We start from the raw sequence: 22,969 nt of genomic DNA on the forward strand, positions 1-22,969 counted from the left end.
TTACCCAGTACCCAGGTATGTTTTGTCCATGAAGCAAAAACTAGCAAATGGTTTTTAAATTGCCACCTAATTAATGCATTTTAATTGGACACTACAACAGTATCAAGCATCATTCAGCTATCCATCTGTTTGTGAATTCACTATTGCAAAGTAATGGATTCATATCTCAATTTACCATACAAAACTTGATGCGATAGGTCATACCATCGAAATATCTTTCTGAACATTGCTCATCACGTTCTGCGCCAGTGTTCTAGCCTGCTATTCTTCAGTCCAACAGCAGATGGCAGTAAATCAACAGTCAATGACACCTCCCCAACGATAGAGGGCATCGATGTATTTATTGATGCTGAAGTTTTACGAGCTTTCACGTGCGATGATTTGTTCAAGTTCAACAACATATGAGTTAATTTCGATTTTTTCCCCCCCTAATAATGTTGAATAGGCTAACCTTCTAGCTACACAACACTTATGTTTTAGTGGACAATATCAATAGCATTTTGCTTGTTGGCTAGTTGCAAGTATAGCTAGCCAGAAGCTAATTCTCTTTGGCCATACAGTGAGATGCATAGACGGCGCTAGCTTAAACGAGTCAACTCTGTTGACATAAGATGCAACATTTGGTATGTATGGACAATAGCTCACTAGCATTCTAGCTAGCTAAACTCTCTTTCAAAGAAGATAGCTAGCTAGGCATAAGACAGTAAACTGAAGTCTGCTGCGCCTCATCATCATTCATTGCATTGAATGCATGAAACATCTCAAGCTTTGTTTCTCCCTTCACAGCAATCTGGATCCATTGACAGAGACGGTATCCTTTAACACGTACAAATGGAACCCCTGCATTGTAATAACATACATTCTGTCTATCTATACATATAAACCCCTTTGTCTTGTTATATCAGAAGACAAGCAGTCCTTAACTTTCTTTTACAGTATGGAATCCGATTTTACCTACATTACCTGGCCCACTGGCCTGAGTACTTCATTGTTGCAGAGGCCCCTGGTGGAGAATTGATGGGTGACAGTAGGTACATGTCATATGTACCTTTCTATATGATGATTGCTTTAGAGAAAATGCAATAGAATACATAACAATAGCAAAGGCATACATTCTGGATAGCCTCCATCAAAATTACACTTCTGACTTTGTCCTTGCAGTCATGGGAAAGGTGGAGGAATCAGTGGCGCGAGAAGAGTAGCATTTTGTTGATATTTGCAGATATGAGGAAAGCCTTGTCGAGAGACACAGAGAAGAAGTCCATCATTCCTATACTACATCCTGTCAGACCAGAAGATATAGAATAATAGTAGACTGTGGCATTCTGACACTTTTTAAAACAAATACATTTATATTTCCCAAAAGTCTGCATTGGAAAATGAAGGGTGATTAGGACTAGTTTTATTGTTAAGGTGTAGTGTGTGAAAGCTTACAGTATATCATTGTACATAATATTGACTTATCCAAAAAATGATCCTTTGTGAAACTTGTGTGAAATTTGAAAGTACGAAATGCTATATGGAATTGAAAGGACTAATTCAAATTCAATAAATGATATCTACTTACATGACTCACCCAGGTAAATGATATCTGCTGCGTTGTTACAATCAGTTATATGGTACAAATAAATGAAAACATGTTGGATATCAGTGTTTTTTTAAAATTTTATTTACAATGTCATTGCACTACAGTAAATGAAACAAAGACATGGAATAAGAATTCACATTAACAAAAACATGTTTGTAAAAAAGCACTAGAAATTACCCGATGAGCTCCAACTTGTCACAAGTGAAACATTTTCCAGACAAGCTAATCATTCACTGAATCCTTTTTGCTCTTCCTGGGCTGTTTCTCACCACCATCTTTGTCACTATCACTACTGCTGCTACTATCACTACCGCTGCTACTATCACTACTGCTGCTTTCATCAGAATCATCTCGGTCATCATATGTGCTCTCTTTGGAGTCTTTTTCAGGCCCAGGCTCACTGACCATAGGATTTTCTGATGATGGTGATGCCGAGTCTTCTGACATTTTTTTGTCTCTACCTTTCTCCCCTCTTCCGTTTTCTTCTCCATCTATTTCTCCATCTCCATCTCTCTCCACTCTTCTGTCGTCATCTTCCTCCATTTCTTTGCCACTACCTCTATCCACTACTCCATTGTTTTCTTCTTCTTCTTCTTCCTCCTCATCTTCCTCCTCTTCGTCATCATCTTCTTGTTGCTGCCTCTTCCACATCTTGGCCATGGCGAGTAGCTTGAGGTTGGGCTGGTTGGCTGCATCCTCAGGGAAGATATAGTCGTAGTACTCCTCCCACCCTGCATCCGACTGTTGAATCAAAATGAAAAGTAAATTAGTGATCAACCGAACCACATCATGACAAACTTGCCGAGTACCTCAACTCCTCCAACTAACCTCAGACTCGATAATTCAAAAATGTAAATTCTTAAACCCTTACTGTGTACCTATTTTTGCGTGCCTTTCTTTGTTTGCTGAAATCCATACTTTTTAATAAAACGTTATATACAACCACTGACTGTTTCGTCATTGCTGTTGCTCTAAGATGGCAACTCCGCGTGAATGGTCATCACTAGCTTCTATTGCCACAAAGTCATAAAACCTGGCCATTTCTACTATTTATCTTACAAAAATTTGATTTTAAACCTAATCACACTGCTAACCTTATGCCTAACCCTAAATTAAGACCAAAAGGCTCATTTTTGTAGCCCATTTTGTGGCTGTGGAATCTGACTTTGTGGCTATAGAAGCTAGTGGGCACCAGAGCGAATGCGCATGTGCCAATTGAATCTCAACAAGGAAACAGTCGGTGGTTGTATTTGATTAACATTTTATTAAAAAGTATGAATTTCAGCAAACAAAGAAAAGCATGCAACAACAGAGGACAAACATAGGTACACAGTAAGGGTTTAAGAATGTACATTTTTGAAGTGTCGAAGCATAGCGAGTCAGGTTCATGAAAAAAAATATATAGTGCGCTCTCAACTCGGAAGAGATGAGTTACTCGGCAAGACATAAACAAAGGTAATGAATTGATGTTGGATTGGTATTTACCAAAGGAAACAACACTTACCCCATCCTCTGCTGTGAGCTTTCTCCTCTTCTTCACCTTTTCCGGCAGCAGTTTCTTCACCCTCTCCCTGGTCGTGTCCGAACCAAACTCCTGCTCAAACTCCTTCCAGGACTCCAACAGCATCAGACGCTCCTCCTTCTCCTCACAGCTCCTCAGACCCTTGTTGGCCTCCTCAAAGATCCCCCTACACCTCTGCAGCCGGTCCGAGGTATCGATGGACAGCTCGTACTGGGCATAGCTGATCCAGACCTGCAGGAAACATTTAGTGAAATTACACAATGAACAGGTATTGTTTGACGAGTTGCTGCGCTACAGTGAGTGTTAGGCAGGTGAGTTGTTGCATGGGACGGTTGGTAGCAAGACAGTCACTTCAAGGTTAAAGGGACAGCTCTCACCTTGACGTGCTGTGTGCGCTGCAACAGTCTCTGGTAGAGGCCTCTGGTGTTGTCATACTCTTCCTGCTCAATTTCAAAGTCAATGTAGGACTTCCACAACACCTAAGATTGGGGGAAATATTTAACATTTTAAAGTAAAATTGTTCAGAGGTATCTTCATTAGTTTTCACTACAATACTTTTCACTTGACGGTTGTTTTCAGACATGCTAAAAGACAGGAAGTGGAAAGTCAATACAGTGAGTAAAGGCCCTGGGTGAGCGTTTTTGAGCCTGACCTCTGGCATGTCCAGTCGTGGCTGTCCGATGGCCAGCTCGAAGATGGCCCGGGCCCTCTCTGTGTCTCCTAGAATGGTCTCCAGCTCAGAGAACTTGATCCAGGTGGTGCAGTTCTCTGGGGCAAACTCCAGGTACTTCTCATAGAGCTTCCTGCATCGGTCAAACTCTCTGAGCTGCAGCTCCAGCTCAATGTAGCCCTTGAACAGCTTGTTTTTTGGACATTTACCAATGGCAGTGCCCTAGGGAGAGGAAGAAGGCCCAAATTAGAGAAAGGTTTGAAGTATCACAATGATAAACATAAATAATCTTCAGCAATCAGTAGGGACCTTACCAAGCCTCGTCTGGCTGCTTGAAGGTTCTTCTGGCGGATTTCAAACTGGCCGTACAGTAGCCAAATCTTGGCAAATGTGAACTATGAGGAAGGATGCAAAGTAATAAGTATGATAATTTGTTGATTCATGTTTTTGTTCAATATCAAATGTTGATTATGTCCCATTTCAGAAAGGATGTGCCATTGATTGTAAACATTGCAAATTGCCAATACCTTTTTGTGAGGGATGAGATCCAGACATGCCTGGTACACCTGTCTTGTTCTCTCTGGGTCCTGCCAATCAAAAGAATAAGCACTGAAATCCACAGCCATATGCACAATGTCACACATAGCAATGTGAGAATTATAGCCATTACATAAACACACAAGATGAAGGCGGCTTACCTTGACCTCCAGTTCTTCATATAGAGCGTAGTTTATCCACAGGTAAATGTATCTTCTCCAGTGCCTCTTCTCCTGTATAGGAGGGATGTTGGCGATGGCTCTCTCATAGACCTCCCTGGCAGTGTCAGGATCCGCATCGCTCTCCACCAGGCGGAGGTAATCAAACCATGCGTCGTAATTGTGTGGGCTTGCCTACACAGGAAACAAAACACAATACAATAGAAAGCTATTAGGGGATGAATTATTGAACCATAAGGGTTTCTTTGCACATTTGTACAGGTTGAACGTACCTTGACTTCCTCCTCATACTGAAATCTCCGCTTGCTGACGATGACGTCCTCAATTCCTCTCCGGTCTCCAAACTTCTTCTCAAATACAGTGTAGAACTTGAAGAGCTCCTGAGCCTGATGCTTGGGGATTCTGTCCAGGGCGTATTTGTAGATTACTCGAACGCGCTCAAACTAAGAGACAAAGGGGGAGAAAAGTTGGGTTGTTCTGTTGACCACAGTATAAATGTGTGGGAATAAAACTGACATGGTTCAAAGTGTCAGATTTACATACCTCTTTCTGTTTCTCTTCAAATCTGGCGAAGGCCACAAAGAGGTTCTCATTGACATGCTCCTCACCAAAGAACTCCACCGATCTCTCAAACACCTTCCTCCCATGGGCGATGTAGCCGTGCTTCTCTTCAAAACGGGCATACTTGATCCAATTCTTCACGTCAGGGTGGACAATCACAAGTGCACTGGAGTTAAGGAGCTTTAAAAGAGATGCACTCTACAGGCATGACGACAATATGAAGGTAATACCACTACAGTAGGTTGCAATGCATCATTACAAATGTAATCACCTGTTAAAATCAAACACCTGTGAATTAATAATGCACTCTACTGCAACCACAACTAATTTACCAATACATTGTAGTAAGTTTATGCTTAAGCACTTCCCATCAAAAGGATATATCTCTCATAGATGGAGCGGGCCTTGTCGACCTCCTTGTAGCGCAGCTCAAAGTTGATGTAGGAGTGCCAGGCTTGTTCCTCTGGTTCCCACTCTGTCCAGCGCTCAAACACCTGTCTGCAGCCAGCAATGTTGCCCAGCATCTCCTCCATGTAACTGTACTTGTACCTGAAAGGGGGGAAAACAGCAAAATAACAGATGAGCCGCAACATAATTTTGCACATTGGTGGTAGACTCTGCATGCTTTAGTCATTATTCTGCAAAAGTCTGATTCATTGAGGATCAATAATGTGACCACATCAGATGATTTTTTACCAAAACGTTTTTAACCAGATATGAACGGTTTAGGAGAGGTAAAGTTGTTCATTACCAGAACTGGTTGACACGGGGCAAGATGGTGATGGCTCTGTCCCAGATGTTGCGGGCGTGGTTCACCTGCCGGTTCTTCATCTCCATTTCGGCATACTTCAGCCACAGAGCAATGTTCCGGTGGTCTACATCCAGAGCACGCTCGTAAATAGAGCGAGCCCTGGGGGGGAGAGACGAAGGTCAGACAACAAGTATCCCAGTCAAAATCCATCTATAACATTCACATCCGATTTCAAATAGGTATGGTTCACAATCATCAGCTTCACAATGTGAAATTAGCATACCTCTGGACTTCTTTCAGGCTCTCCTCCCATTGTGCGTATTTTATCCAGTTGCTGATAACAGTACGATTCTTTCTGATGTTGTCTTCAAATCCCTATGAGAAGGTGTTGAGCCCAATATGGATCTAATTAGATCAATGTATTTACTTTGTTCTTCACAAGATTTACAGACAATGATAAAACAGGCAAGTTGGCAGACCAACAGAATATCAACAGTAAAAGTTTGAAGTGTAATGCATGTGTCCACTGTCACGTGGGGTCTTACCTTTCTCTTCTTCAACTTGTAATCGTTCAACTCCTCTTCATCAGTGATTTTCTGTTTGGGCGGCGGTGGCAAAAGCTCGAGCTCCCTCTCCTTTGCCTCCCTGAGCAACTGCTCAGCTGTGATTTGTACCTCTGCTGGAGCTTTGTTTTTCACCTACACAGAACAAATTAAGACGTTAATTTAAGAATGGGTGAAACTAGTTGATTGGAGATAATACTAGTTAGCTTTATAGTACATGTTCCAAGTGGAAACAGTTCGTGTGGCCAACGTTAGCTGGCCTTAAATCTAACTCGCTAACCAATTACGTAACAAGCTAGCTAACCCTTCATCACAGACACTGACTGTTGGGTCAGAGTATCTAGCTAGTTACGTTAGCTTTCTAAATACAAGTATTTGCAGTGCTTAGTTAAGTAGCCTGCTACCCTTTCGTTCGTCTAAAGCTAAAAGTAATTTAACTACATTTGTACCATAACAAAGGACAAGTCTTGTTGTGGTTAGCTAGCTACCTGGCTAGGCCCATATAGACATGTCATGGCTAAGCACTACAAGTTCGCTAACGTTAGCTAGCTAACTGTTTTGAAATGTTTCGTTACCTTAGCCACTTTCGGTATCCTCTGTTTCCCTGCCGCAGTGGATGCCATTTTGCTGGGTTCTATGGCAGAGTAAATGAGAAACAACTATTACAACGAACCGATAAAAGTTTAGAATATTTTCACAGCGCAGTGGGCTCCGCTACGACACTTTCAAACGTGCGTCGAACGTAACCTATAAACTGTAACCTTTCACCCCAAGACGTCACTGAACGTTTTGTTTCTCTGGTTACACAACACATCCCCATCAGCTGGAGCTGGGGCTAGCTTTACCAAAGACAGTACAGTGGCATTACTTTATTTCTTAGTTTTGTTTAATACAGGAGGACAAACAACTATTGACACTTTATGTTTCAATAATTAGCTAAGCATGAAAAAATAGAAACCCTGATTTGCATCCTTGTTGTAAATTCGGAAGAATTCTAATAATAGAGTATGTTTCCATGATGCTAATTTTACAAGAATGCTGGAGTGGACTTCAAACGTAAATACTTGTTGATATGATACCCCATAGCTATTGCATTTTTAACTATTACAGGTATGCATTTGTTGTGTTTTGTTTAATTTTGTATTGGTAAGCCATTTCCCAACGTTTACACCCTGTATTCAGTGCAGGTGACCAATAAACGTTGATTTGATTATCATTTAGTTGGTTTGCTTGTCATTTGCTTTTCTCTCCCAAAATCAGAGAAAGATGAGGACCATAACTTCCTCGGGTGGCAAAGTTCAGACTGACTGAGGAGAACAGAGTCATTGGATGCACACGAGATCAATAGCCTGATCAGTCCTGCCACAGTACATATTTGGAAGAGTAAACGTCATTCATCTACTGTGAGTATGCGTAATCTTACTCATGCCAAATGCATGCAACAGATATTGACACTCAAGGTGGGACAGATCTTTCGATACATCATTAGTTTACTTTTATCATATCAGAATGCATGAACATGCACATGTCAATCCATTACATGGGCCACAATCAATCATTTATCCTCGCCTCACTGTCTGTATGTTGGTATCCTCAGAGAGAAGGCTAATCTGGCAGTGACCCTGAACAATGCAAAGAATGAGGTGCTGGCCCATGCTGCCTTCTCTGATCACCCCATTGGAGACATTGTGGTCCTCTGTAGCTCAATTGGTAGATCATGGCGCTTGTAACGCCAGGGTAGTGGGTTCGATCCCCGGGACCACCCATACGTAAAAATGTATGCACACATGACTGTAAGTCGCTTTGGATAAAAGCGTCTGCTAAATGGCATATTATTATTTTGGATCAAGTTTTTTGGGAACCATTCCTGCATGACAATTACAGCACTGAAAAATACTTGGTTTGTATGAACTAAAAGAGAGACTACACTTGTTCTTGTTTTCTTTCAAATTTTTCTTTCCTCTTCAGCCTGTGAACACAATTTTCCTGCACCTCTTCACAGCACAGCCGATCTTCTCCAGCGGGAGTACCAAAGAGATTGGAGATGATGAATGTTTTCAATGTCTGGTATGAAATCAGCAAAAAACAGAGTGGCAGAGTGAACAGCACTAACGAGTGATGGAATGGCATTGCTCATAATCATGTAACAGGCCCTTTCATAACATAGGCTCAAAAATATAACATGTTAAACTTTTCCATAATATAATAAGACTAGGGGTGGGTTGCACCAACATGGTTTAAATTAATCTAGGATTAGAGCTAATCTAGGTTTTGTAAATCTAGGTTTATAATTAATCAGAGATGTGTTGCACCACTTAATTTTAAATCTGGATCAGTAAATCTATGATTAACGGGTTTAAACTATGATTAGTGACATTTTTACACCAATATATGAGGTATTTCGTGAGTTGTAACGAAGTAGCTAGCCTATTTGACAAATGATGCCACAAAGTTGCTGTTCCTTGATAAAATAATAACAATGTAACGTTAGAACTACTGCAACTCCATCATGAAAGGTTCTCATGGGATGGCTGATTTGAAATAAAATCCGTTATTTACCCCACCAGTTCTAGACAGAAAACTAATTTGTTAGCTAATGTTAGTTACTGTAGCTAGCTAGTTTATAAACCAAGCTAGCTAGCATAAAATATAATGTATTATTGTCATTACTTAGCGTTATTTAGCCATTTATTATTTGTCCGCTAGCCACGTGATCATGGCACGTCAAAGATTTTCAAATTTCTCCGCTTATGAAAATAACCTCTTGTCGGAGTTGATGGAGGAATTTAGTAACGTACTGGAGGATAATAAGACAGACAACACGACTGTCAAAAAGAAGGAAGACACCTGGGCCATTTTATTCGACAGATTTAATGGATCGACACAGATTAAAGAGAAGAGGGGCCCAAATCGGATGAAGGCGTGCTGGAAAAACTTAAATGCGAAAGCCAAAAAGGATGCTGCAGAGGAGAGGCGGGGGCTATTTCAGACCGGAGGAGGGCCTCCGTCCAAGGGAATTGATCCTCTCCCAGAAAATATGTGAGATGATTCCCCAGCAGTTTACCCCTCTCCTTAACCCCTATGATAACGACGAACAACTCGACCCACCAATATTGAGTAAGCATAAATAACTGGTAAATATCAATGACTATAATGAACGTTAAAACTAACGTTAATGCTACTTCACTACAATGTTACCGTTATCAGGCCCATTACAGCATGTTGCATTACATCCTCATTCGTACCAAGGCTGGGCATATCATAAGCCCCAATTCAATTGTTGTACGTAAATAGCCTACTAATAATACGTTAATTGTATTTCCTTTCCTTTAGTTGAATTGATACCTTGTGCCATGGAGAAACAGCAGTGCCTGGAACTTGCACCAGCAGCAAAAACACCAGTCAGGCCAATCAAACGCCCCAGAACTGACATGAACCAAGCTCCTATTGATGTTTTGGTGCTGGAGAGAGAGAAGAATCTACTGCAGATTGAGGTCTTGAATTTACAAAAAGAGCTACTGCAAATTCAGAAACAGAAACTCCTTCAGGGAAACAAATGCCCACTGAGTAAAGAATGCTGATCTTTTTATTTATTTAAGCAATTTGGTGTCCTCCAGTCTTGTTCCCACTCTTCTGTTCTGGTGCTTCCAATTCCATCCTGTATGGTATTGAGAATAACAAAGTCTAAATAATACATTTGAATACAGATAGCCTAATTAGGAATTGTATGTGTCGATCAAAATATAATATTGCTTTTTACATGTTACATTATATACACCTTAGGCTGCAAAATTGTTCTCAATCAAGGTTCTCCTCACAGCATTCCCATTTGCATTGGCAGCATGTTGCACCTGGCCATCTTCTGCATTCTCCTCAGGTAGGTCCTCCTCAGCTTCCTCAGATAGCTCGTCTCCTTGTCTCTTGCCAAAGTTATACAGAACTGCCACTGCAATAATGTCCATCTTCGTGCGGAGCCCCTCCTTTAGGCACAGGAATCTTTTTTTCCACACTCCAAAAACTCTCTATGAGACCTCTTGCCAGGATATGAGAGGTGTTGTATTCTCTCTCTTCAGGTGTCTGGGGGTTTAAAAGGGGAGTCATAAGGTACCCGCGACAGGCATATCCATTGTCACCTAGTAGTTGGCCTTCATAAGCCCCCCTTTTCAGCATTGCTCACAGACGACTATTGTCAAAGATTCTGCTGTCATGTGGATCCTGGCCATCTAGCTATGATGTTGGTGAGCTGACCTTTGTCATCACGTTGATGGAGCAGTAACCTTTCAGATTACGGAATAGTTCTCCATTCTCACCACCAGGGTTGGGAATAGGAATGTGTGTACAGTCTATTGCCCCTAGTACACCTGGGAATCTAGCTCTCCTGTAAAATTCAGCTGTAGGCTTGAACCTTATGGGGGACCTCCCGCACCTCAGACTCCTGAAGCGGACCAGCTACCACTGGCCTGAGGAGAGACACAAGAAACGAGGGGTTAATACGGTAATCAGCGGGAAGTAATAACCTATAAGTGACCTCGTTGACTCTCCTCAGGACTTTGAACGGCCCCACAATCCGCGGGCTCAGCTTCCGGCAGGGCAGAAGGAGGGGCAGATTCCGGGTCGAGAGCCAGACCCAATCCCCCGGTACAAAGACGGGGGCCTCACTGTGGTGGTGGTCAGCGTTGGCCTTCTGACGACGCGTTGGAGGTGAACATGGGCAGCATACCACGTCTCCTCCGCGTGCCGAAACCAGTCATCTACCGCAGGAGCCTCGGTCTGGCTCTGGTGCCACGGTGCCAGAACCGGTTGGTAACCTAGAACACACTGGAAAGGCGTTAGGTTAGTGGAGGAGTGGCGGAGAGAGTTCTGGGCATATTCTTCCCATGGCAAGAACACCGACCACTCCCCCGCACGGTCCTGGCAGTAGGACCGCAGGAACCTACCCACGTCCTGATTTACCCGTTCCACCTGCCCATTATTCTCGGGGTGGAACCCAGAGGTCAGGCTGACCGAGACCCCCAGACATTCCATGAACGCCTTTCAGACCTTGGACGTGAACTGGGGACCTCGGTCAGACACTATATCCTCTGGTACCCCCTAGTGCCGGAAGACGTGTGTAAACAGGGCCTCCGCAGTTTGCAGAGCCGTGGGGAGACCGGGCAGAGGAAAGAGGCGGCAGGCTTTAGAAAAGCGGTCCACAACGACCAGGATGGTGGTGTTACCTTGGGAGAGGGGAAGATCAGTTAGAAAATCAACACTTAGGTGAGACCATGGTCATTGTGGAACTGGTAAAGGTTGTAACTTACCAGTTGGGAGGTGAGGTGCCTTACTCTGGGCGCACACTGAGCAGGATGAGACATACACCCTCACGTCCTTAGCCAAGGTAGTCCACCAGTATTTTCTGGTCAGGCAGCGCACTGTACGGCCGATACCTGAGTGACCAGAGGAGGGTGACGTGTGTGCCCAGTAGATCAGACGATCACGGATAAGAGCAAGCACGTACTGTAGCGTAATGCCTGCTCTATATCCGCGTCCATCGCCCATACTACCGGCGCCACAATGCAGGAGGCCGGCAGTATGGGAGTGTTGTCGCTGGGCCTCTCCTCTGTGTCATACAGCCGGGACAGTGCGTCTGCCTTCACGTTCTTTGTACCCGGGATGTATGATAGAGTGAAATCAAACCGGGTGAAGAATAGGGCCCAACTGGCCTGGCGAGGATTCAGCCTCCTCGCTGCCCGGATGTACTCCAGGTTACGGTGGTCCGTCCAGACGAGGAAAGAGTGTTTCGCCCCCTCGAGCCAATGCCTCCACACGGTCAAGGCTCGGACAACAGCCAACAGCTTCTGCTCCGCCGGGCTGAGCTTCTTTGAGAAGAATGCACTAGGGCGGAGCTTGGGTGGCGTACCCGAGTGTTGAGACAGGACAGCTCCTATCCCAACCTCGGAAGCATCCACCTCAACTACGAACGGTAGTGATGAATCGGGGTGGGCCAGTACTGGGGCTGAGGTGAACAGACCCCGCAGTTTGCTGAAGGCCAGGTCAGCCTCAGCAGACCAGCGGAGCCGGGATGGCCCACCCTTCAACAGGGAGGTAATGGGAGCTGCGACCTTGCCAAAGCCCCGGATAAATCTCTGATAGTAGTTGGCAAAGCCAAGGAAGCGCTGCACCTCCTTAACCGTGGTTGGAGTCGGCCAATTACGCACAGCTGAAATGCGATCTCCCTCCATCTCCACACCTGAGGTGGAAATGTGGTATCCAAGGAAGGAGACGGACTGCTGGAAAAACATACACTTCTCTGCCTTAGCATAAAGGTAATTTTCCAACAGTCGGGCCAGCACCTTGCGAACCAGGGACACATGCTCGGCGCGCGTTGCGGAATACACCAGGATGTCATCGATGTAGACCACTACACCGCGACCAAGCATGTCCCGAAACACCTCGTTCACAAAGGACTGGAAAACTGAGGAGCATTCATCAAACCATAGGGCATCACCAGGTATTCATAATGCCCCGTGGTTGTGCTGAATGCTGTCTTCCACTCATCTCCTTCTCGGATATATACCAGGTTGTACGCACTCCTGAGATCTAATTTGGTGAAGAAACGCGCCCCATGCATTGATTCAATCACTGAAGAAATGAGGGGGAGAGGATAACGAAATCTTATCGTCTCCCTGTTCAGTGGTCGATAATCAATGCACGGGCGCAGACCTCCGTCCTTCTTCACAAAGAAGAAACTCGAGGAGGCGGGTGAAGTGGAGGGACGTATATACCCCTGGCGCAGGGACACGGTGACATATGTCTCCATAGCCACCGTTTCAGCCTGTGACAGGGGGTATATGACTCCTGGGAGGTACAGCGTCTACCCAGAGGTTTATCGCGCAATCCCCCGCCCGATGAGGTGGTAACTTAGTCGCCTGCGTTTTAGAGAACGCTTGCGCCAGATCGAGGTATTCAGGGGGAATGCGCACGGTGGAGGTACTGTCTGGACTTTCCACCGTGGTTGCACCAACGGAAACACCTAGACACCTACCCTGACACTCTCGCGACCACCCCGTGAGAACCCTCTGCGGCCATGAGAGTGGGGTTGTGGAGTGCTAGCCAAGGGATACCTAATACCACAGGGAAAGCAGGAGACTCAATAATGGAAAAAGTAACCTGCTCACAACGAGTCTCCTTGGTAATCATGGTGACTGGTGCAGTAACTTCCTTAACCAACCCGGACCCTAATGGTCGACTATCAAGTGCTCTGATGGGGCGTGGAATGGATAGGATAATCAATGGAATGCCTATATGGTGTGCGAATGCCCTGTCCATAAAGTTCCCGGCTGCGCCCGAATCAACTAGCGCCTTACACTGGGGAACTACCATGTGCTCAGGAAAGGAGATGTGTATTTTACAGTGCGCAGCAGAGGGCTCTGAACGAGTGTGGGTGTTCGATACCTGGGGTGATGCGAGAGTGCCCTGCCTGCCGCCTCCAAACTCGTTCCACACCGCGTTGCCCACTCCAGGGCTTTCCCCGAGAGGCAGGAGACGAGGGCGGACACCCTCTCCCGCTCCGATGGGACCGGACGGATGCTGGAGAAGTAGAGCTCCAGTTGGAGAAGGATTCCTTGGCACAGCGCCGCTGTCCCGTCGAATTCCCGTGGTCGGGATATCTGGATCCCTCCGGGTGCTGGGGTGTAGGTGGCGGGATCCGGTTGGCCAGCTGGTCTTGACGGATCGGGCTCTCTCCTCTCCAGGCATTGGACAGCCTGAAGAACCCGATCCATTTTTTCACCCATGCTGGCTAGCATAGTTGAATGCTCCTGGACCCGTTCCACGACTCCAGGCATGCGCTGACTCCATAGCAGGTGGGTGATTCTGTGATGAGGTGGTGTTGAAGGAGTCAGGCGCAGGAGGGTAAATCACAGAATAACAGGCTTTAATCCGCAAAATGCAGGTTTACGCAGAAATGCTTCAAAAACACACTCCAGGGCACAAAACAGGCACACTGGAAAATACAAGGCACACTGGAGATTCTCCCGTCGATACAAAATACACGAGCTCCACCGAGCTTCACTAACCTCCACAATAAACAATCACCCACACAGACAAGGAAGCAGAGGGAACACTTATACAATGACTTAATAAGGACCAGGTGTGTGTGATTGAAGACAAGACAAATGGAGTGATGATAAATGGATCGGCAGTAGCTAGTAAGCCGGTGACGCCAAACGCCGAAACCTGCCCGAACAAGGAGGGGAGGCAGCCTCAGCGGAAGTCGTGACAGTGTATACATTGCTAATGTTGTAAATGGCTATTGTAGCTTGAAATGGCTGATTTTAAATGGAATATCTACATAGGTGTACAGAGGCCCATTATTAGCAACCATCAGTCCTGTGTTCCAATGGCACGTTGTGTTTTCAAACCAAGTTTATCATTTTAAAAGGCTAATTGATCATTAAGCTGAAAACTGTTGTGCTGATTTAAAGAACAAATAAAACTGGCCTTCTTGAGACTAGTTGAGTATCTGGAGCATCAGCAATTGTGAGTTCGATTACAGGCTCAAAATGACCAGAAACAAATAACTTTCTTCTGAAACTCGTCAGTCTATTCTTGTTCTGAGAAATGAAGGCTATTCTATGCGAGAATTGCCAAGAAACTGAAGATCTCGTACAATGCTGTGTACTACTCCCTTCACAGAACAGCGCAAACTGGCTCTAACCAGAATAGATAGAGGAGTGGGAGGCCCCAGTGCACAACTGAGCAAGAGGACAAATACATTAGAGTGTCTAGTTTGAAAAACAGATGCCTCACAGGTCCTCAACTGGCAGCTTCATTAAATAGTACCCGCAAAACACCAGTCTCAACATCAACAGTGAAGAGGCGACTCCGGGATGCTGACCTTCTAGGCAGAGTTGCAAAGAAAAAGCCATATCTCAGACTGGGCAATAAAAATAAAAGATTAAGATGTTTCGCTGTTCTGTGAAGGGAGTAGTACACAGCGTTGTACGAGATCTTCAATTTCTTGACAATTTCTCGCATGGAATAGCCTTCATTTCTCAGAACAATAATAGACTGACGAGTTTCAGAAGAAAGTTCTTTGTTTCTGGCCATTTTGAGCCTGTAATCGAAACCACAATTGCTGATTTTTTTATATGTTTTATTTTACCTTTATTTAACTAGGCAAGTCAGTTAAAAACAAATTATTATTTACAATGACGGCCTACACCGGCCAAACCCGGACGATGCTGGGCCAATTGTGCTGATGCTCCAGATACTCAACTAGTCTCAAGAAGGCCAGTTTTATTGCTTCTTTAATCAGCACAACAGTTTTCAGCTGTGCTAACATAATTGCAATAGGGTTTTCTAATGATCAATTAGCCTTTTAAAATGATAAACTTGGATTAGCAAACACAACGTGCCATTGGAACACAGGACTGATGAATGCTGATAATAGGCTTCTGTACGCCTATGTAGATATCCCATAAAAAATCAGCCGTTTCCAGCTACAATAGCCATTTACAACATTAACAATGTCTACACTGTATTTCTGATCAATTTTATGTTATTTTAATGGACAAAAAAATTGCTTTTCTTTCGAAAACAAGGACATTTCTAAGTGACCCCAAACTTTTGAACGGTAGTGTACGTTCTGTACCCTTTTGCTTTATATGAAGGAGTACTTTACCAATACATTTACTCTCAAATTAGATTTTGCAGTTCTCAGAATGTTAAATTACTTTTTGGAATTGAGGAATGTTTAATTCAACATGTTCATACATATTTCTATTCTAATTTTGGTGAGTGACGAATGATCCTTGGGTTGCTCATGGCATTCAGCAAATTATTGAGGCTTCTGTTACAGGGTGGAGGATCATTACGACCTCGCACACATCTTTACGGAGCAGACAAAGGTCCTCACAGGATCCTATGGACCTTACTTCCTGGCTGAGCTCATCGAGGCTCAGGATGAGAAGAATCATTCAGCTGTTTGTAAGGTACAGCTATGTTTAAAGTTGTATTTCTTTGTTGTCATGAGAATTTTGAAAGCCAAGTTAACAAACAGATCACCGACCATTTCGAATCCCACCGTACCTTCTCCGCTATGCAATCCGGTTTCCGAGCTGGTCATGGGTGCACCTCAGCCACCCTCAAGGTCCTAAACGATATTATAACCGCGATCGATAATAGACAGTACTGTGCAGCCATCTTCATCGACCTGGCCAAGGCTTTCGACTCTGTCAACCACCGCATTCTTATTGGCAGACTAAATAGCCTTGGTTTCTCAAATGACTGCCTCGCCTGGTTCACCAACTACTTCTCAGATAGAGTTCAATGTGTCAAATCGGAGGGCCTGTTGTCTGGACCTATGGCAGTCTCTATGGGGGTGCCACAGGGTTAAATTCTTGGGCCGAATCTTTTCTCTGTGTAAATCAATGATGTCGCTCTTGCTGCTGGTAACTCTCAGATCCACCTCTACGCAGACGACACCATTTTGTATACATCTGGCCCTTCATTGGATACTGTGTTAACAAACCTCCAAATGAGCTTCAATGCCATACAGCACTCCTTCAGTAGCCTCCAACTGCTCTTAAACACTACTAAAACTAAATGCATGCTCTTCAATTGAACGCTGCTGGCACCCGCCCACCCGACTAGAATCACTTCTCTCGACGGGTCTGACCTAGAGTATGTGGACAACTACAAATACCTAGGTGTCTGGTTAGACTGTAAACTCTCCTTCCCGACTCACATTAAGCATCTCCAATCCAAAGTTAAATCTAGAATCTGCTTCCTATTTCGCAACAAAGCCTCCTTCACTCATGCTGCCAAACATGCCCTCGTAAAACTGACTATCCTACCGATCCTTGACTTCGGCGATGTCATTTACAAAATAGCCTCCAACACTCTACTCAGCAAATTGGATGTAGTATATCACAGTGCCATCCGTTTTGTCACCAAAGCCCCATATACTACCCACCACTGTGACCTGTACGCTCTTGTTGGCTGGTCCTCACTACATATTCGTCGCCAAACCCACTGGCTCCAGGCCATCTATAAATCACTGTTAGGCAAATCCCCGCCTTATCTTAGCTCATTGGTCACCATAGCAACACCCACCCGTAGTATGCGCTCCAGCAGGTATATCTCACTGGTCATCCCCAAAGCCAACACCTCCTTTGGCCGCCATTCCTTCCAGTTCTCTGCTGCCAATGACTGGAACGAATTGCAAAAATCTCTGAAGCTGGAGACTCCCTCACTGACTTTAAGCATCAGTTGTCAGAGCACCTTACCGATCACTGCACCTGTACACAGCCCATTTGAAATTAGCCCACCCAACTACCTCATCCCCATATTGTTATTTATTTTGCTCATTTGCACCCCAGTATCTCTATTTGCACATCATCTCTATCATTCCAGTGTTAATACTAATTGTAATTATTTTTCACTATGGCCTATTTATTGCCTTACCTCCATAACTTGCTACATTTGCACACACTGTATACATATTTTCTGTTGTATTTTTTACTTTATGTTTTGTTTTACCCCATATTTAACTCTGTGTTGTTGTTTTTATCGCACTGCTTTGCTTTATCTTGGCCAGGTCGCAGTTGTAAATGAGAACTTGTTCTCAACTGGCTTACCTGGTTAAATAAAGGTGAAAAAAATAAAAAATAAAAATATTTGTATATCCTTAATTCAACTTCAGCCAAAACCACAGGAGAGGAAAAAACGTCAGCCCTTATGATTATTAAGCTCTGGATCAAGTCAGCCATTTTGTTGTTTCTGATGTTGTCTCTGTCTGTTTGTTTTATCATTGGCATCAGTAATCTCTGATCCACTGTCAAAGCGGTTTAAAATTGAACATGTAATAGTGGCGGTGCAGATGCTATTGCCTGGTTCATAGAAATCCTGCTGGGGTCCATTCCCCCAGGACTTAGAAGATGGCAAATCTTTCCTCTACTCCCTGCAACTCAAGCTGACATGTGTTCATGGCAGCATATGGTAGATGAGAGTTGACACTCTGCCAAGACATGCTCTCACTAAACATATTGTGTTCAGACATCTAGCATTTGTTTTTTTGGTGGGGGGATTTGTTCTCCATTCAGAGAACAAACAGCACAACATTGCCCAAGAGGGATGTACTATTCAGACCTCTCTTCCTCTTAGGAACATCGTAAATGTAGTAGTCCCCTGTAGCTCAGTTGGTAGAGCATGGGGCTTGCAATGCCAGGGTTGTGGGTTCGTTTCCCACGGGGGGCCGGTATGAAAAATGTATGCACTCACTAACTGTAATCGCTCTGGATAAGAGCTTCTTCTAAACTGTAAATTATTTACTTATTGTGCACTTTAACTATGGTACCATCAGTTTATAAAGGTCTAATTTGGAAACCAATCATCTTTAATGTGCCACACCTAGGGCTGTGGCGGTCATGAAATCCTGTCAGCCGTTATTGTCATGCAAAAGACTGCCGGTCTCACGGTAATTGACCGTTAATTAACATAAACAGGTTTAGCATCTCCAGGCCTCCAAGCATACACGCCACTGATGTGCTTTTGGAACATCTACATTTAAAAAAGTCTAATAAATCAGTTTAATATACACCATCACAATAAATCCATTATTTATTTTAGTCAGGTCTAAAGAAACATTATGATATGAAGAAAATGTATTTCAGAAGAACAGAATATGAGTTGGACTATTGTAGGCCTATGTTATCTGGCTATGCTCCATGCCATAGGCTGTGGGCTTGTTCATTTAACTTACAAGATATGCTTATAAGTCCCATGCCATTATTTTATTTTATCAGATTTTAGTAATTTTATCAGATATAGTAAGAAGAATATAATTGAAGTTAGCGGAATAAAATAGAAAGGATATAAGCGTACAAGTGACCATTTGAAACAGGTCCTAGCGGAGCGTGTGCTTAATATGAGCAGCTGAGAAAATAAATATAAGAACGCTTATTTCACTCCATGCTTCAACCACTGTTTGAGGATCATGCTTTCGCCAATTGTGCGCCGCCCATGGGTCTCCCGGTTGCGGCCGGCAGCGACTGAAGCTGGACTCGAACCAGGATCTCTAGTGGCACAGCTAGCACTGCGATGCAGTGCCTTAGACCACTGCGCCACTCGGGAGTGGTCTAATTAATTTGTTGAATTTTGGAGTATAGACATCTTAAATCAGTTTTGTTTTATGTTTTTCTGCCATGCGTAATATGTGGTAGGATATGTTTTGTATAACGGCACAATCATACTTTTGATTCAGTTTTTTTTTTCAGGCTTGAGCTCATAAGCCTATGCATATGCATAAGCTCTAGTATGCATATGGTTGTTTTGAATTAATCATCAACTTAGAAAGCGCTGTCCATTTAGTTCTGTTAGGCTTTGAAACAACATCCACATCAACCATGTTTTACACTGTTTCAACCTGCTGTTGAAGTTCTTCAAATTGATCATCACAGTGAGGTGAGTTTTAAAAGTACAATAGGCCTACTGTTTTGATGATAAGTGTTTGATGTGATTTTCGATTGCATTTGCATTGATGTCAGTGGTTAGAGGGACAATAGAGCCCTGAGTACCCGGCCATTAGGACCTGATGGTAGTTAGCAAATTGGGTACTACAGAGGCATGTTCAGAGTGCATAAAAGGAGATTACCTTGACTCAATGGTCACGTGGTATTTTACTGTGGTCATGACTCATGACTGCAGTAATATGGTCACCACAACAGCCCTAGCCACACCTCAAATGAAAGTTGTAGCCTAGAAAAAATAATTGGTCAACTTTTATAGTATGCACATATATTACTAGTGTTAAAACACACAGAGGAAATATACTATCTATTTAATTACAAATGGCATTACAGTATAATGACTGTGTCTGTCTGTGCACTGTCTTCACAAAATGAGAGAACTGCAGTGGTTTTCATCAGTGTGAGTGGTGACATCAACTTGAAGCTCCTCAAGGAGTGCTTTGAGCTTGGGCCCTTCAACAGTCTGCATAAGCCCAGCCCAGAGGACCTGATTGAGACGGCCCCAAAGCCAGAGGAAAAGGGGCCTCCAGGGAACACCAACACCACCAGCCCACAGGGTACTACTGGAGAGGTACAGTATGAGATGAATATGACCCAGGAGGATCCATGTGTCCAAACTACTGTTAGGCTATAACACAATACTGCAATACTGTAAGGCTATAACAGATATGCCATTGTCAGGCACAATGTAACATATTTGTTTGATTACGTGAATTGCAAGGTGTCATCACAGGATGTGAACCAGAGAAAGGATTTGGATCAAAGTGAAGTTACAGCCATACCCAGTGAAGTATCAGAGGTAAACCAATTATGAAGTCCTTATGGTATAACCTTCATGTTCACCTAGCTATGTGCTCTCCTTCATCTCATATTGATATATTAACATTGTTTGCTCTCGTTGCAGCCGGTGGACACCCAGGCTTGTGCTGCAGAGCTTCAGGATTCAGAAGTGACTCTGCAACCAAGAGTCTCAGAAACACCCAATGTTTTCTGTATTCAGTTATTTGTCATCAACAAGAAGTTTGAAATTAGGTAAATTCAGGGGAAGATCACAAGCATAATTTGATTACAAAATAATTAATTGATGAATTAATTAATGATCTAGTCATTATATTGGCATTGTTTGGATGAGAGCTTAACTAACCCATTAGAAGAAAAGAAAGGGTAACTATTTCGAAAAATAAAGAGGAAATACATTCCCATTAATCAACGGTGATCAAATTTAATTTGGCTTTCTCCACTTTATGAATATGTGGAAACCTTTCACTTATCATGGCAGCCCTCCAGTGTGTATCAGTGCTGTATGAAAGAGAGCGAGGGATTGTTAGTTGGCTCCCGCTGGGTCCCTCACTGCCCAGCTGTTCTGAAATATGGAAGCCAGTCACTCCCCACTGAGAATGAGCATGTAATTAATGAGTATGGCGCTTAAAGTGACAGCAACTTGAAGGAGAGAAGTTGAGCTGAGACCTACGGGCATTGTACTCAGATGGGCAGATTGCTTGGCCAGTTGTTCCACTGCTGTGATTTCCATGTCGGCTCTGATTAGAGCTTTGGCAGAAACACAGTTTCACTTAATTTCCTTCATTCATCTCCTACAGATCGGTGGACTTCCTGCCCAATATATTACAACTTTTCATTATAAGTACCCTCTTATAAGTTTTTGTCACGTTCGTTCATCGACGGGTCAGACCAAGGCGCAGCGTGATATGCGTACATGTTTATTAAATATTAAACACAACGACAAAACAACAAACAAAACGAAACGTGAAGTCCAAGGCAGCACAACACAACATACCTTAACTGGAACAAGATCCCACAATCCACTAGTGCCAATAGGCTGCCTAAGTATGGTCCCCAATCAGAGACAACGAGCTACAGCTGCCTCTGATTGGGAACCACACCGGCCAACATAGATCTACACATAATAGAACACCAACATAGAAACACACAACATAGAACATACACACCCTGACTCAACATATACGAGTCCCCTGAGTCAGGGCGTGACAGTTTTATTACTAAACCCATTTATGACTGACATCCTATACTCATTGATTTCCTTATTGTGGAGGCTCTTTGAAACTGAGGTTATGTGGTAAGCATGAAGCCAATCTCCTTGTCTCATCCAGGACCTGCATCATCTCTGTGCCCAAGCTGTCCCCTGAGTTCCCCCTCCTCCAGAGCTTCCTCAGGGTGGTACCACACCAGCAGCCTGCCCCAGGAGCTCTACATCTTCCACTGCTCTGGCCTGCTGAAGTGGGTGTAATATAAAAATGTGATTGGGTACAAAGTGCATTTTCGTAGCATGCATCTAATTGTTTATCTTAGGATCAAACCGAGATGGATGTTAATGGGGAATTGAAGAGAGACATCCCCTAGATCAGTGGTCACCAACCTTTTCTGAGTCAAGATCACTTTCTGAGTCAAAATGCAAGCCGAGATCTACCACTCAGATAAAAAAAAAAGAAATTTAAGCCCATGCAACATTAACCAATTAAAAACAAGTTATGTAGCAATTAGGTTTGTGCAGTAGACTATAGGCCCAATACATTATCACTGCATATTGGCTATGCTTGAATTGACCTGCCAATGTGGTCCTCTGTAGCTCAGCTGGTAGAGCACGGCGCTTGTAATGCCAGGGTAGTGGGTTCGAGCCCCGGGACCACCCATACACAAAAAATATAATAATAATGTATGCATTCATGACTGTAAATTGCTTTGGATAAAAGTGTCTGCTAAATGGCATTGTGAGGCACAGCTAAGTGAGCATGATAAATCTTTTTTTTACTGGACTGATGGCCTGCATCTGATGGTCAGTCTGAGGGGAGGGAGCAGCGGTGAGGCAGCCTCTCACCCGACTCACCATTCCTCCACTCTCCTTTCCTCCGCTTACAAAAAAAGGGGAAACAGTCTTCCAGCTGATGGCAAAACTCAAGTCACACTGCATTATTTCTGCCTTATGCACCAATTCATGTTGTTACTCCTATGACCAGAGAAAGTGAAATATTCCTTGATATTAAAAAAGACACAAGCCGCTAATAATAACAACGCAAGCTTATCGGAACACTTTGCTATGCTCATTCATTC

General features: G+C 43.7%; 1 protein-coding gene, 1 long non-coding RNA gene and 1 pseudogene across 3 annotated transcripts in view; 2 read left to right on the plus strand and 1 right to left on the minus strand.

The window, feature by feature from the left end:
• The first annotated feature begins 449 nt into the window (after positions 1 to 449).
• On the plus strand, positions 450 to 1,598 carry LOC311107065. The gene is made up of 3 exons (XR_014610382.1): positions 450 to 811; positions 937 to 1,027; positions 1,223 to 1,598. It is a non-coding gene; the product is annotated as an uncharacterized lncRNA (long non-coding RNA).
• A 49-nt stretch (positions 1,599 to 1,647) lies between these two features.
• LOC311107066 (crooked neck-like protein 1) lies at positions 1,648 to 7,107 on the minus strand. Its single transcript, XM_084149526.1, has 14 exons — positions 6,947 to 7,107; positions 6,354 to 6,506; positions 6,092 to 6,183; positions 5,809 to 5,967; positions 5,440 to 5,606; positions 5,040 to 5,218; positions 4,769 to 4,939; positions 4,479 to 4,670; positions 4,308 to 4,367; positions 4,095 to 4,175; positions 3,763 to 4,002; positions 3,488 to 3,589; positions 3,093 to 3,341; positions 1,648 to 2,329 (listed from the first exon to the last, which is right to left on the minus strand). Exons 1-14 carry the CDS (start codon positions 6,992 to 6,994, stop codon positions 1,811 to 1,813), a joined length of 2,412 nt encoding a protein of 803 aa, XP_084005652.1. The 5' UTR covers positions 6,995 to 7,107; the 3' UTR covers positions 1,648 to 1,810.
• A 3,106-nt stretch (positions 7,108 to 10,213) lies between these two features.
• The window catches only part of LOC311107152 (cilia- and flagella-associated protein 61-like), a 36,088-nt pseudogene continuing 23,332 nt past the window's right edge, over positions 10,214 to 22,969 (plus strand). The window contains exons 1-7 of the transcript in view: positions 10,214 to 10,248; positions 16,213 to 16,345; positions 20,253 to 20,453; positions 20,604 to 20,681; positions 20,787 to 20,914; positions 21,481 to 21,524; positions 21,990 to 22,138. The product of the transcript in view is annotated as a cilia- and flagella-associated protein 61-like (transcript). The remainder of the gene's footprint in view (positions 10,249 to 16,212; positions 16,346 to 20,252; positions 20,454 to 20,603; positions 20,682 to 20,786; positions 20,915 to 21,480; positions 21,525 to 21,989; positions 22,139 to 22,969) is intronic.

This window comes from Coregonus lavaretus (genome assembly GCF_964263955.1).
Source record: "Coregonus lavaretus genome assembly, chromosome: 31".
In the NCBI taxonomy this organism is placed as follows: Eukaryota; Metazoa; Chordata; class Actinopteri; order Salmoniformes; family Salmonidae; genus Coregonus; species Coregonus lavaretus.

Bases quoted from the DNA above. Each gene is read 5' to 3' on its own strand.
- LOC311107066 (XM_084149526.1), bottom strand. From the start codon at position 6,994: ATGGCATCCACTGCGGCAGGGAAACAGAGGATACCGAAAGTGGCTAAG. The intron at 5,607-5,808 runs GTAATGAACAAC...CCCCCCTTTCAG, and splicing joins CCCCGTGTCAACCAGTTCTG to GTACAAGTACAGTTACATGG. The intron at 4,940-5,039 runs GTATGTAAATCT...TTTGTCTCTTAG, and splicing joins TTGAAGAGAAACAGAAAGAG to TTTGAGCGCGTTCGAGTAAT.